This window comes from Protomyctophum bolini, assembly GCF_963924005.1.
Source record: "Protomyctophum bolini genome assembly, chromosome: 9".
In the NCBI taxonomy this organism is placed as follows: Eukaryota; Metazoa; Chordata; class Actinopteri; order Myctophiformes; family Myctophidae; genus Protomyctophum; species Protomyctophum bolini.
The window spans coordinates 25,114,877-25,130,859 of record NC_137870.1 but is presented as its reverse complement, the minus strand read 5'-3'; the positions used below and the strand labels follow the sequence as shown (position 1 = coordinate 25,130,859).

Sequence of the window (15,983 nt, the reverse complement as noted above, 5' to 3'; positions counted from 1 at the left end):
TTACACACTCCGCCTGTGTCTGTGGATATGCATATGGGTTAGCAGCTTTACAAATTGTGTGTGTGTGTGTGTGTGTGTGTGTGTGTGTGTGTGTGTGTGTGTGTGTGTGTTTCAGTATCTAACATCAAGATCTCGATGCTCGCTACCAGAACACCCATTCATACTATTATTGATGCCCGCCACACACAGCTCCCTCTCTATTTGGTCAGCGGCAGCTGACATCACATCCTGAACAATGGCCACCGCGGTCTCTCTCAGGTCTGCCTTCCTTCTCTCCTCCTCTTCCCTCTCTCCCTCATCTCTTAATTCTGCATCGCCGACACCATCGCAACATCCTCCATTTTGTGGAGACCTCCCATCCTCCTCCTCCTCCCCCTGCGCAATCCCCCTCTCTCTATGTGCGTCTAGCGCTGACTCTGTTAAGCTAGCAGACACTCGTGCGTCTTGACAGTTATTATTAGTGGGGTTACTGCTATTGGCTGTGATTAGTCTTGTGTTAGTGTCTCCGTCTTTGCTGACGATGTTGTTTTGTGGCTGGCCAGGGTCCGTGGGTTCAGCGCCGTCGGCTAACTCACCGCTGTTCACAGCGTTGATGATCTTAGCGTTCGCCTCCTCTTTCCCTCCTCCTGCCTCCTTGCCTGCCTTCTTCGAGGGGCTGCTCTTCTTCTTCTCCTTCTTCTTCTTCTCGCTCTTCTTCTCCCCCTCCTTCTCCTCCTCCTTCTCCTCCTCCTGGTGATTGTGTGTGTCGGAGGCGTTCTCCTCTGACGTGCCGTTGGAGCAGCCATTCTCGCCGTTGGTCACCGGGGCGACGTCGGCGGGGGGCGGGGCTATTTGTGACGGCGCTTTCTCTGCTTCTTTCTCCACCTTGGCTGGCGACTCTTTGGCGACGGGCGCCTCTTGGCTTGGTGCCTCCTTGTTTTCCGCCTCCTTGTTTTCCGCCTCCTTGTTTTCCGCCCCCTCGTCTGCGGTGGCGGCAGGTGCCTCAGCGCCATCTTCTCCCTCTCCTCCGCCCTCGCCCTCCTCATCCTCCTTGGCTCCCTCGCCCATGTCAACGCTGGTGGACTTGCCCTTACGTAGGATGAAGTTCTTCAGGGAGACCGCTCGGTTAAAGTGGGAGCGCTTGGCCTTGGCTGATTTACCCTCCTTGCCGTCCTCTGTCGCCCCCTCTTCACCTGGAGGGGAAGAACATTTTTTTCTAAACTTAAAATGTGTCATAGATTACTGGAATCAAAATTTTAAATGAAAAATAAATGTAATTGTGATTGTTTCAGAGAGATCTGGGCAGCTTAACAGCGGTTCAAGGAGGCTCAAGGGTTATCTTATAATAGACAACACATACACAGCATTATGTCCAAACTCCAAAGTGAAATCTACTCATGAAATGACTGACGGGACAAAGCAAATGGCATGTTTTAAAGCATGGTGGATTCATTTAATGTACTTGATTAATAAAATAACACTAGAATAGAGCACCGAAGTCTGACGTCAATATCGGTAGAGGGCGCAAATCCACAGGTTCATGTACTTTTTATTTGCATTGTAATCCCCATAGGGGGATTTTAGATCGCCTCATATAAGAACTGTGTTTGAAAAACAAACATGTCATCCCGGCCGTTTCCCTCATATGCACATGAAGAATCAACTGAGTGAGAGAAAACAATTGGCGACTGACTGTCGCAAACGATACAGAGACACCTCCCCGACAATAACGCAGAGACAGCTTGTTTATTTTTGGACCACAATGCTTATATGAAACGATTTTAAGATGACCCCATGTTATTTTCCATAGAGAAATTACTTCCGTGAACCAGGGGATGAGCGAGTGACGTCAGGACTTCAGCGCTCCATTCAATATATTATTATGTATATAATCAATGCACTTTTATGTTACATCTTTATTAGGGGTGCACGGTTATGAAATTATGACCGATATCCGATCTCGGATTATTTGCAGGGTCATGTCTGCCGATACCGATTCTGACCGATTCCAATATTATACAGAGGAGCACAATGGAAACAAGCCAAGGCCCTATGGGCTTGGCCTAAAGCCTGTTAATAAAGTATTCAATCAATCAATGAGATGAGTACACAAATTAAAAGTAGATTGACGGCCACATTATTATTGCGTCATCAATATCAGTGAAAATCTGCATTATTTTGAGACTGATTCGATACCGATTTTTATGGCCGATTCCGATATGATGATGATTATATCATGCATCTCGAATCTTTATTATTATTGTAAATATTAAATTTGTTATGGGACCTTCCTTTCTGAAATAAAAGACCCCAGATATCCAACATGGTTAAAAACCACTGACAACAATTATAGTATGTTGCATCTCAGTGATAAGGAGCTCAGCCCTGTCACTGGGCAAAACTTGACCTGAGGATTTATTATCAATTAAAATCGGTATGTTATCTCTCCTTTAAACAGTAGCATAATACATTTTTTATTCATACAAATGAATACAAATGTAATCACACTGCAACAATACGCTAATACACTAAGACTAAGTAATCTCACCTGAAGTGGCGGTAGCTGCGTTGGTGTCCTCCTCGCCACCGGGGGCACACTCTGTGTTGGCCCGCTTAGATTTGGGGATGACACGTTTCTTGAAGTTGGTCCAGATCTCGTTGGCGTGTTGCGTCACTGTGCCACCTCCTCCTCCGGCTGCCCCTTTCTCCTCCTCTCCTCCCTCAGATTTCTCCTCCTTCTCATCTCCCTCCGTCTTGGCCTCATCCTCAGCATCCCCTTCCTCCTTGGCCTCCTCGGCAGTCTCCTCTGTCTTAGGGTTGTCCGAGGCTTCCTTCTCGCCGCTCTTGGTCTTGCCGCTGATCCCCACCATGGAGGAGTCTCTCTTCAGGCCCTGGAAGTAGGGGAGCAATATCCATTTAATACATTACTTTTTTTCTGTAATAATTGTTCATTAATAATCAATCCTTATTCGAGGCATGTCATTATTGGCTAAAAGTCTAAAAAAAAGTTCCAAAAATGCTATAAAAGAAAATTGTGGGCCCGGGCCGGCCTAGTGGTCCGGGCACCTAGGCTGGTAATCCTATAGCCTGACAGTGTGTCGCGGGTTCGATAAAGGCAGAAAAAGCCCCCAAAAATATATGCAAATAAAAATGAATGTGAAAGCGATCTATAAGCTAATGATGCATCGCCATGCAAGACACTGTGTACAGTAAATCTGCTATTTTATCTATTTCTTGTGCGCCAAAGTACAAAATAATGTAATAATGTGGTTATGGGGATAAGTCGATACATCAAAAACGATAATAATAATATTGCTATATAAATAATAATTGCTGAGATAATAATTGGATAGCTTCATGGCTGACCTGGAAGGTCCAGGAGCGCTTCAGTTTCCACCTCTTCTGGCCTCCAGAAGAGTCCTTGGAGTCCAGTGTGGACGAGTCTCCCCCGCCACCCTCCGCGCCGCCCTCCGCGCCGCCCTCCGCGCCGCCCTCCGTGCCCTCGTCTCCCGCGGCGGCACTCCTCCTGTGTGTCTTCTGGGCCATGAGCTTCTTGAAGGAGTGCCAGCGCCTCATGTGCTTGGTGGAGGCCTTGCTCTCGCCTCCCTCTGCGCCTCCCTCTTTGCCTGCCTCTGCGCCTGCCTCGCCACCTCCTCCCGCCGTGTCCTCCAGGGTGGAGTCGGCCGTGGCGTTGAGGGCTTCAGGGTCCTCCAGCCGGTCCAGGGACTTGGAGCGGGCCTTCACCTATACCATTTACAATTACAATTTTGAGATTTAAGCAAGATGCTCCTATCCAGTGTCGACTTACGTACGAACGCAAGATGGGAATAAACAGAGTAAACATGAACACCACACACATCACCTCAAATAAACTATAGGGTACCAGGTATACAATGGACATATCCCATTGAGCATTGTTCTGGCTATTAGACAACTAAAATATGTCTAAATGAGCATCTAAAAATTGGTTATAAATGGTCTAAAAATGAAAAGTCTATAAACTTAGACTGCTAATTTTAGATCAGTTACAACCCATTTTTAGACGGTTGTCTAAGAGTGAAGTGCTCAAAGTGAACCATCAGGGTTCCTTTTGGGGGGAGGGGTCCTAAATGGACCACTATGCTAAGGGGGTTAGGCTATTGGTGGATCCTCACCTTCGCTCCCTCCTTGGAGCGGTGGGAGAAGATGCGCGCCACAGGTTTCCTGATCAAATCCCTCACGGTGGATTTGCTCTCCACCTTGGTCTTCTCTCCCTCCTTCTTCTCCTCCTTCTCTCCGTTCTCCCCGGCGGCCTCTATGGCTCCTTCCTCTACGCCCTCTGCCGCCACTCCCTCAGCAGCCTCTTTCTCCCCGTCCTTCTCGCCGTTCTCCTCTGTGCCGTGTTCCTTCTTCTTCCTGCCCGCCATCACCTTGCCCAGGCCGCTCTTGTTGAGGAAGGAGTCCAGGAAGGAGGTCTTTTCTGAGCCGGGGGCGCCCGCCGCCTCCGTCTCCCCGCCCGCCGCTGCTTCTCCACCTCCCTCTCCTCCTCCACCCTCGGCGCCGCTGGCGGCCCCTGTGTCGTTGCTCGCCGCCACTTTGTCGTTGCTCACTGTCTCTTTGTTGACGACGGCTTTGCCGTCTTTACTGATGACCTCGCTGTTGACAGTCTCTGACTTGGCGTTGGCGGGTTGCTCCGCCTCTTTCGCCTTGGTCTCCGCCGCCGGTTTGTTGTCCTCCTGCACCGCGGGGGGCGCCACCGCGGTGGCTTCTGTCGCCGCCATCTTGCGAATGGTTAAAAAAAGTGAAAGAGTTTAAAATAAAAATTATTCCTTCCTTTCCCAGGCCTTCTCGCCTCCTCTCACTCTCTCTGCCTCTCGTTCTCTCTCTCGCCGGTGTGGTGTTCCCTCCCACTGTACGTGTGCTCCCTCAGATCATGGAGAGCAGCGTGGACAATGGTGGAGAGGAGGAGAGAAACACAGCATCCTACTTCTTCCTCTTATACCTCCTAGAGAGAGAGAGAGAGAGAGAGAGAGAGAGAGAGAGAGAGAGAGAGAGAGAGAAATGGGAGGACAGGTGGGAGAGGAGAGAATGATCATATGAAGAGTGGGAGTCAATGGAGATAGAAAGAGGAGATGAGGGTGAATGTGAGATGAGCGTAGATGGTAAGAGAAGGATGGGGTGGAGAGAGAGAGAGAGAGAGAGAGAGAGAGAGAGAGAGAGGCACAGATGGTTAATAGTGTGAATCGACAACGTAGACACTCCATTAGTTTGGTTTGTAATGTGTGCTCCATGAAGAATGGACCTCTGTGGGGAAAAGACACTTTCACACATCCCAACACACCCTCTCAGTGAATACATCCTGTGTACAAAATTGTGCTTACATTTCCAAATCACAATCACTCTCGCATTGGCTTCCATCACAGTTAATTACTGTAATTATTCTCTTCTTTTTCAGTAAGCAACAACGCCACAAATGAAATGCAATTATTCTTATTCACCTGGCTTGAACCTTTGACAATATTGTTCACTTCACATTCATGCAAATAGCAGAACGTCATTTAATGAAATGGAACTCTCCTCGATCCTAACACTATACTGTATACAGCATATAAAGTTATAAACATAATGATAAATCTTTATTCCTTTCACTCCGTCTGTCTGTCTGTCTGTCTGTCTGTCTGTCTGTATGTATCTATCTATACAATACCATAAATCGTAAAGTTATACCCTCACCACACTACTACGAGGTCACTGCAGTGACTCTTCAGACAAATAAACGCACTTTGAAAATAGCAGGCAAAAGCTAATCGGTCACAGGCTGAGGCGTTTATTTGTTACTGTACTGTGTGTTTATGAATGTGAAACCATGAGTCACCTTCGTAAGCACCGGGAGCAAAACCATTAAACTGTTACATCCTGACTCTGAGGATTTTACAGTGTATTTTAGGAGGAAACCAGACACTACAGGCACAGGGCCATGGACATGAACGCATGCTCCACACACACAGACACATACACACACACACACACACACACACACACACACACACACACACACACACACACACACACACACACACACACACACACTATATAAAAGCGATGAGAGTGAAAGAGACACCAAGTACACACACTGACACAGATAGGAACTTGGAACGAGAGAGAGAGAGCGACAATCACGCAAGGGTGTGTGTGTGTGTGTGTGTAAGAGAGGGATGCTTTAACATACATCACATGCTCCAGATAATCTGGCTGTTTTGCCTCCACTGAGTGACTGCCGTATTGTGTCGCTGACTGCTGGCCACGCAAATTTGTGCCTGGTTGACTGCGTGGCTGACCGGCTGATTTAGAGCCGTGTTGTTGCCTAATTTGTTGGCCGACTGACTGCCTTTCTGATGGTAAACTGCTTGCCTGACAGGCTGAGGCTGGGTGACTTGACTTATTGTCGCACTGCTGAATGCTGACTGACCAGCTAGTTGCCTGTCTGACTGCACACAACATGTACACACTTGCATATGAAGATAATGTTCTAAATATCATGTAGGCTATACCCATGCTTTCACATTTATATAGAGCAGTGGTTCCCAGACTCTTTAGCTTGTGACCCAAAAGAGAAATAGATGTTTGCCCAGGACCCAAACTAATGAAAATAGCAGATCTACATGCACACAACGCGTCGCTTCACACCAGGTTGTGAGCTTGTAGATCGGCTATTTTCACTACTAAAGACATTTGTTTTCTAATTTATGGAATTTTTTAGATTTTCCTCATGCAATAGAAATAACGGTGATGGGTCGCACACACCAAGAACTGCTTTAGTTTTTATCCTTGCATAGTGAATAATAGACAAACGTTGCAGCTATCCAGCCTTCATCAGTGCTGGATAGCCGAAACGTTTGTCTATTATTCACTATGCAAGAAGTTCAGGCCGCTACACGGCCCGAACACCAACATCACACCGCTGAACCGACCAACATGTCTGAGTCATAGTGTCGGGGGCTTTGTCATGTCTATATATATGGGAGTATCAGATTTGTTTAAGGTTATGTCTGATCATAGTGATGTGGCTGTGTTTTCTATATCTCTCTCTTATCCTGGAATACTACAAAACGATGGAGTGTGTATGAAAAGAAAAACACATCCGCTGCTTTACACCTGTAAACCTGTGATGTGACAAATAAAACTGTGCGTGGAAGTAGCCTCGGTCCCAGCCTTACTCATCTGCAAAGAGAAAAGGCAGAGAGTGTATCGGCGGAAGTGTCGGGCCGGAAAACATCCGCCAGATGTATTTCCGCCGGATAAGATATTTTTCAGCCAATCACAACACTTGTTTCATTCACGGAGAATGTAAACCGATTCATAAAGCATCAATGTCATGTCCTTGAGTGGTACTTCCGCCAAACTCCCGCTACTAATGCCGATACACACTCCGCAGCGTAGGTCATGCCCAGCGTGGCCTAGAAGTGACTGACTGACTGGTGACAATGTCTAAAAGCCATTTGTTTTGAATTTCCGTTCCATTCCGCTTCCCTGAATTGGCAGCCATTTGATCATCTTTGTAGTCTAGCTTATTGAAAAGAGGATAGACATCCTTGTACTCTGCTGATACCGACAATAAGCCACGCCGACCTCCTTTTAATATATATTAATATAACAGTGTTGCGTGATAATAGCCAATATGCAAGCTCACAATGCATCGCTTTGCGACTGTAGGGGGCATCTGTTTGCTTCTTACCTAAATTCGGTTGTCATTAAAACCTTTTGAAATTACATCATATGGCAGCCAAGTCTATGGACTTTTTTCTTTGTTTGTTTATAGCACTTTTAACAAACATCACATGGTAGCCAAGTCTATGGACTTTTGATATTTGTTTAGGGCACTGACATGACGACGTGCAACGTCATGTGGCCAATATAAATACAACTTGTGTATGATTTCATTTCATACAAAGACACTGGTATTCATGTCTCGTAAGTCGTAACGCATATAGTGGCAGTGAATCTGCAATGAATGAAAGCAACTCTGCCACATGTGCAGCCTTCTAAAAGTCAAAATGATGCTTCATTTCAACATTACCAGGCGCCCTCACTTCACGCGAGTGTGATTTTATTCTTCACAATGGATTAAACTGATTAGTTCGATAAACGGTGGCAGCGTTTGTGTGACTGGCCGGGCCAGGCATTACCATCAGTCTATCCTCCTGACCACCTGGCGCTCTGTGCCCAACTCAATCCTTCACTGTCGAGTCAAGTGGATCATTGCTTCTGCTTACTAATCGGAGCCATGTGAGGACACTTAGCTTATCACACCTCCACAGGCACAGTCAGAATAATAACACCACTGTTACTGTCCCTGGTGATGTCACAGTTACTCTACCTACCACAGAGGTCCTGTCCTGTACTGTCAGGGAGGACTACAATCTGAATCATGTACACACTGGTGTGTTTTTAAATTATTGCTGATTTGACAATATTAAAACCGGGAAGGGGACATTTTAGATTTTAACCACGCTAACCATTGTTATACTTTGGCTATTCAAAAATAGCAGATATACAGGCTCAGATCTACATAGATCTTGTAGATCTGCTATTTTTGAAAAGTCTTTAAGATTTGTGCAAATCCCTGGTCCCTGGAATTTTTTATTGGGTCGGTAGCTGAATACATTACAGGTTTGTGGGCAGTTCAGAAACCTGTCCACCAGTGACATCATCGTATTTTTTTAAACATTTTTTTATTATCATGAGAACGATGGCTTCCACTATCGTATTGCAACTTTTCAGGAATAGAAAGCCTGAAGTTTCTATTAGCTTCGATTCCCCATCGATGATGTAAAGATTGTAAGGATTGTATTGAAGGGATAGCCCCTTGAGATGCAGCATCTCATTTTAGAGGGGGACCTGTAACATACAAACAAGATACATAAGACGTACAGTACACAGATAGAGACAATATACAAATACATACACAGACAGCTTGCTCAGCCTCTCCCACCCACCCCACCAACCACCACCACAGCAGTTAAGCAACAGAGGTGTCACTGGTGTCTGAACTGCCCACAGACCTCCCATGAGACACAGACCACCTCCCATGAGACACGGTCTCAGGGCCGGTTCTAGGCATAGGCGAACTAGGCGGTCGCCTAGGGCCTCAACCACTGAGGGGGCCTCGTCACAGGGAGAAGATTTTTCTTCCTGTATCCCCTATCCCTTACATGGGCTACTGGCCACATGTGGCCCCCACCACAATTTTGATCTCAAAGTGCACCAGATTGAAGCATTTTCATGGCAAATTTACAAAAAAATCTGGACCCCGGGTGGGCTTGCGCCTCAGAAAAATAAGTTGCTTGGGGCCTCAAAAGGCCTAGAACCGGCACTTCACACGGACCTCCTCCCATGAGACACAGACCTCCCATGAGACACAGACCTCCTCCCATGAGACAAGATAGACCTGATTGCCAAAGGCAACACTGTCACAGCAGCTAAGATACAGATTACAGGGGAAGAAATGGTACCGTAGAACAGTGGTTTTCAACCTTTTCAGGCCGTGACAACTAAAATGATCCTATTTGAAATGGGGACTGATGTGAAGCCTGCATGTTATCCGCTCGTAATTCAGACGGTGCATTAGTCCGACATCGCATTAGTCAGACTACGTCGTGGCCAGTCCCATTCTGACCTGAGATCAGATTCTACAAATGCCTTCTACATCCTGACAGTTTTCTGGAAAAGCTATGTTTCTATGTCAGTCGTTCTTCGATTTTTCAAAAATAGCAGACCTACAAGCTCGTGGCGCGCCACTCGGTGGCGCGCTATGAGCTTGTATATCTGCTATTTTTCAATAGCTAAAGCATAACGTAATGCTAACACCAAAAGGGGTTACCGCCCAAAATGGGTTAAGACGCACCCCCTGAACGGTTAAAACTCACACCGTGGCATCAGCGTGCGGTTGTGGTTATAGGGTTTACTAATGAGCAGTCAGACCAGTGCCACGCTACCTTAGGGACAGGGTTAGTAAAGTGGCAAGTCGGACCAACTCCTGTGATCAGCTGATCAGTCACATGCTCTCTCTCCATCTGATTGGGGCGGGGCTATTTACCACTTCCTGTTCACAGCTTCTTCTTTCTGCTGCTCTGCCATCTTTTGATGCACTAATGTTCTTGTTTGTTTGTTTTTCAAGGTATTAAAAGGACTTAAAAGTCCTTAAATTGTCACTTCCCTTCCATCTGAGGACAGTGGACACCCCTGGGCATCTGACTCCCGGCACACGGTGTGAACCCTGGGGATGCAGCATTGATCATTGTGAGCCAAGAATGCACTCAGCAGTGAACCAACCACTAAAACAATCTGGCACCGTGTCCTGTCTTCCTGTCCACAATCCACAAGATAACATGTAATTGACGCGCAGTGGTGGAAAAAGTAAGTACGGTAGTAGTAATTGTTTTACTTAAGTAACACAGTATCAATACTGCAATGTAGAACTAGTCTGTTACAAGTAAAAGTCTGGAATTCAAATATATACTTGAGTAAAATACAGTATAAAAGTAATAAAGTAATAGTATCAAAATGTATTTAAAGTACCAAAAGTTGAAACTACATAATGTCCCCTTTCAAGTTTTCAAATGTATACAAATATTTTGAAAGCAGCTCTACAAGCTCATTGTGAGCTTGTAGAGCTGCTATTATCATGATGGCCAAAATGTAGATAGTGCTTAAGCAATTAAATCACATTAAACAAAAAAAAATAAATAAATGTAGTGTAGGGAAAATACAATAATTTGAGATGTTGTGGAGATGTTGGAAATTGGAAATACTCAAATGGTACAAAAAACTCAAAATTGTACTTAAGTGAATGTACTTAGTTACTTTCCGCCACTGTTAAGGTGTTTGACGGCTTGGTGTGCGTGGTGTGTAACCATGCCCTCATGCAGTACAAATCATCTGCGCTTCAGCCTTCTGTCATCTGAGTATCATAAGCTCTAGGAAATATGAGCGTGATGTTTGCCAGACAAATGTTTGGTGAGAGCTGAATTTGGCGTGCTCACTGCTCAATCTCCTTGTTTGGCTAATCATCTTTTGTCTGCAATTAGGAGAAGACAGGAACACAGCTTTGGGTGTGTCCCATCAGGAGAAACTCTTTAACAATCCAATCTAAATGTTTTGGGGGAGAGACACGTTTGCTGCCAAGTTCTGTGAGTCGATTGCGATGCTCTTCATCTCCCATTCCAGTAATCCATTATTCAGACCTCCCTGCACTGTAAAATCCTCAGTGTTCCACTATTGCATTTATAACTGAGAGAACAAATGTAACCAAATGGACCTGTAAGGGTCCACATTTTAATTGGCAATCACTTCTACACTGTCCTCTTTTCTAATATGCCGTGCTATATTCCATTCCATTCTAGTCTTTTCTAAATCTACTCGACTCTTTTATTCAATTCCTTAATTCTGTTTGCTCTGCTCTACGTTGTACATTAAGCATTGTTATTTTGCCCCCCACCACCCTGTTTTATTCCAATGCTGTGGTCCCCATTGGTCTGGGCTGTTGGGTGTGCAGACAACCACACGCCTCCTCTGACACACAGAGTCACAGGGGTATCACCACTGGAGAGGGTGTACTGTAACACATTGCAGTTCACGCTATCTCCCCCCACATCCCCTCCCGGCTGATTTAGGGTCCCTGGCTGACCATGGGAGCCACTAATGCAGTCAGTGACCAGGACACAGTCCACTGCCGGCTTCCCTCCCGCTAACTAACCAGTGTTGCCATGTCCGTTTCTTGTGTGCTTTGTGCTTGTTTTTCTGTAAGTTCGCTTGATAGTTGATCGAATGTTTATGCCAGTGGTTCACGCCCAAAATAGGGACATCGAGTTGATGTCACAATACTGAACTGAATTTGAATTGAAATTAAAAAGGTTTATACATGCTGTATATATTTTTATGATTTTCTTTTTTTCCCAGTTTCCTCTCCTTTGCATTTGACCACCTGTGTAATTCTCTTCTCTATTCAGTGTAATCCACCATTGCTTGTCACTCCACTCATTTGGGCTGATGATAGCGTGCAAATGCATGTAATTGACTATGTCTTCCGTAGCCATTCGGTTTCACCTCTCCATCTTGTTGTGGTCTTTCGTCCGCCCATTTTGGCAGGCACAGAAACAAATGAATGGCCTTTGTAACTCATGATTCTGCTCTGCTGAATAATGGAGATGCAATTTGTTTTTGGGGACACACATTTGTCTCAGACTTAGTCACTTAAAAGCCTATATACTTAGTTCAGTTGTTCTCAAATAATGTCAAGGACCCCATATTGATATAGCATTAGGCCTCCATTCATATTGATATAGCATTAGGCCTCCATTAAAAAAAACATCCCTTAAGAGAAGATGTTTGTTGTTAGATTAGATTGAGTACAGAATTCCACAACTATCTATTCCATACTGCAGGTTTGGAGATAACAGTATATAGAAGATTGTCATTTTGTCAATCTTATACAATCTCTTTCGGTTCACTCTGAATTTAACTGTTCCTCAATTTGCTTGGTCACCCCTGGAACCCATGGGGGTCCCTGGAACCCATGGGGGTCCTTGGGAATACTGGAGAACTCGGGTCGCCGACTCTTCTTCATCTTTGCCGAGATTTCTTCCCCTTTCGCCGACTCTTCGTCACTTTCCGGTCCGAGTTCTGTCTGAGAACTCGGACGGAAAGTGACGAAGAGTCGCCGAAACGGGAAGAAATCTCGGCACTGGAGCGCGCATCTAGCTACTGCATGATGATCATGCACGCTGATCAGACAGCAGATCAATAAAAGCATGCAAAAGCATTCAGCTTTCACAAGTGTGCCCATATAGAGAAGGAAAATAATTAAGAATTCGGTGGCATTTCTCTCAGTCCCTGTCGCAGGGTAAACAAAACGTCATATAGCACATGGCTAATTGTACCGTGCCAGGGAGGAGGAGGAGGCGGAGCGGCTGTAACTTTCTCCAGGCCAATAATGGATTTAATCATTCCAAATAGGTCTCCATTCATTGCTACGGTCGACATGCTCGTCTCACTGTCACTCGCTTTTAGTTTTGACTAACGCAGGAGTTGGATAGTTGAGATTGTAGAGCTTGTAGATCTGTCTGTTTTTGCAGCTCCGGTGTCAGGGTAACAATAAGAAAAAAATATAGGCAGAGATGAAGTGAAGTTGAACAGCCAAGCAGCAGCAAGCTACGCTACGCTAAGCTAACATCACCACCACCATGGCTGGTGTTGTGTTAGCTTAGCAGCTAAGCCTTAGCTTCTTGCAATGCTATAGCGTTCTCACTGCGGTCTCACGGTGCAGGCACTGTGGGCTGCTGTTTGGAGAGGAGAGGCTACAGGCGGCTCAGCGGCTGCTATGACCAAATTGATTGTGTGCAACATGACAACTGTTTTAAAGTATTGTACAGTGACAACTATTGAAACTTTATTGTAAACAAACACTGCGGTCCACCCAGCTCCACCCCCCTGGCTACAGCAGGCAGCCAGCAGTGAGCCTGAGCACCGCGTCGAGCGTTGTTTCCTTCCTGAAAATGATCATTATCATCGCTCCCGTTGACTTTCATTCCCGTCCCGATCACTTGATTAATAATTTTTTTTGGTTGTGTTGCTTTAGCATCGTTAGCACAGTAGCTAGCAGTAGCTAACATTCAGAAAATTGCAGCTGCAGCTGCTGAAAGTGCCCCGAAACGTGGAGAATATTCGGCAGAATCTGAAGAAGAGTCGTCGCGCGGCGAATCTTCTTAAGAGTCTGCCGAATATTCTCCACGGTTTGCCGACTTGTCTTGAGAAGTCGGCAAAAAGGGTAAATCCGCCGAGTGTTCTTGTTACCGTCCTTGGAACCCATGGCGGTCCCTGGACCCCACTTTAGCTGGATTTCGATTGCGGCTTTAGCACCACACGACACCTCCCCTCCTGTAAGGAATCAACGCTCCTTTTGTAATGTAGATTTTACAAGACTTTAATACTGATTTGCCAACTTTCCTGTATACAAATGCAAATCACCTGTGCAGGAGTGTGATAATTATAATACATTATAAAGTATTATAATGCATTACAGCTATGATAATTATAATACACTATAATAGATTATAACTGTGATTATAATACATCATCTATTATTAATGCAAATACAACTAGACAACCTCGGAGAGGTCGCAATTTTAAAAAATTGCAGAGTGTGGTTGCCGCAGTGGCTTACATATATATACCCCTCCCACTGATATTGCCAGCCTGTTACAGTTTCAAGTCACACCTTAGATCGTGTGTAAGTAATTCGGAGGGGATTTAACCCCCGAAATTCTGGTTTTCCGACAAACGGTTACATTTATCGCGTTTGCGGTGCCCCCTATGGATGAAAATGGAATTGCTTTTGGAACTCGGTTGAACGAACCACCCCGGACATGTGATTCAAATTTTGGATGGATTGGACATTCCGTTCGTGATTTATGGCATTCTTCGTGATATAGGCCCCTCCTACTGACTTCGGAAGACGATTACGGCCGAACGATACGCACTACCGAAAATCTGCGTTTCTGTTTTAATCGGATGGGTCCAGAGATCACGTGTACAGATTTTTGTGAGATTTGGACAAAATCTGTAGGAGGAAAAGCAAAAAGTGTGTTTTGGACAAAATTCAAAATGGCGGAAAATCTATCATGGCGGAAATGGGCGTGTCCTATATGGGGAGATGCGTCATGACCCAAGGAATCCAGGGAAAAAATAATTTTGATTTTACCACATACGGTTCAAGAGTTATGAGCCAAAAGGTAAAGTGGGCTGTTATAGCGCCACCATGAGGCCGACCTAAAAATATATATTTTTAATTAATTTTAGTGATAATTAGGAAATATTCCTCCAAGTTTTGTAACTATAGTGCTTACAGTCTCAGAGGGAAAAATACTTGAATGTGATTTTTTGCATTTTTCCATTGAAGTCAATGGGATAATTTAATTCACTAATAAATTCATATCAATTAAACTATACAACATTTCTCTTAGCAAAGTACACGCCATCGATTCCCGATTTTTGAAAACTGAGGGAGGGGTAGTGCGTCAAAATAAAGACTAGTGGAAGAAAAATAATAATAATAATAAGTGGAATAAAGTGTTACAATTACAAGAGTCTGGTTGCCCTGTTGGGCAACCACACTAACTATGATCCTGGTCTAAATAAAAAGAAAGTCATTATGAAGACATGAAGCTCAGACCCACCCTGGAGTGGGTACTTCTTAGGCACTCATTTAGTACCACTTTGACACCACTCAGCCCAATTCCTTGTAGTGGAAATAGGGGTAAAAGTAGGCAGTGTGGGGTGGAGTGGTGCGAGGCCATAATAGCAGTGGATATCTGGGCTTTTGTGTGCAAGCCGGCTTACTGGTATTGTCGAATGTTCACCACAGAATAGGAACTCTAGGTTTATGTAGCAATGTACTGAGAGCCTTGAAGTGTGCAGGCTCTACCCCTGTATGCTGTGAAAAAGGCAAAGTGTGAAATTGTGCCCCGAGGTGTGTTGGATTAGCATCAGAGGAGGTGAACAAAATGGAGGGGGGAGAGAGAGAGAGACTAAAGAGGTGCCAGAAGGGTGCAGATAGATGCGAGGCGTCGTAGTGAGAGATCTCTATTTCCCCTGCAGTGTGACTGCCGCCGTTGGAATCACCTCTTTCTCTGTCTGCCTGTCGCCATCTCTCTCCATCATCCTGTCTGTCTGTCTTTCTCTGTCTGCCTGTCGCCATCTCTCTCCATCATCCTGTCTGTCTCGTCTGTCCAACAGCAACAACACCCTCCTCCTCGCCCCATGCGACTCTATCCTTGATTCCCACTTCAGACCGCTCAGTTCGAATCGTATATTTATTGCCACGAGTGCTGCATTAATAGCATGGCCAAAAGCATTTGCCTGCAATGGGAATCCATCAAAAACTAAGATGTATTTATCACTCATCTTCTCTTTCTCTCTCTCTCACATCTATTCCTCCTTGACCCCCCCCCCCCTCCCCCCCTCTCTCT

General features: G+C 45.3%; 2 protein-coding genes across 2 annotated transcripts in view; one reads left to right on the top strand and one right to left on the bottom strand.

Moving 5' to 3' along the window:
- Window positions 1-11,731, top strand: part of LOC308321530 (transmembrane protein 87A) — a 55,819-nt gene extending 44,088 nt beyond the window's left edge. Inside the window, exon 21 of the mRNA XM_080772466.1 lies at window positions 10,136-11,731. The gene's annotated coding sequence lies outside the window, so the exon portion shown is untranslated. The remainder of the gene's footprint in view (window positions 1-10,135) is intronic.
- The window catches only part of LOC308321526 (uncharacterized protein), a 38,642-nt gene that overhangs the window by 5,239 nt on the left and 17,420 nt on the right, over window positions 1-15,983 (bottom strand). Inside the window, exons 2-5 of the mRNA XM_080772460.1 lie at window positions 4,134-4,963; window positions 3,346-3,723; window positions 2,528-2,870; window positions 576-1,172 (exon numbers count right to left, since the gene is read on the bottom strand). Of these exons, the coding sequence (XP_080628586.1) occupies window positions 576-1,172; window positions 2,528-2,870; window positions 3,346-3,723; window positions 4,134-4,739 (1,924 nt within the window). The 5' untranslated portion in view covers window positions 4,740-4,963. The remainder of the gene's footprint in view (window positions 1-575; window positions 1,173-2,527; window positions 2,871-3,345; window positions 3,724-4,133; window positions 4,964-15,983) is intronic.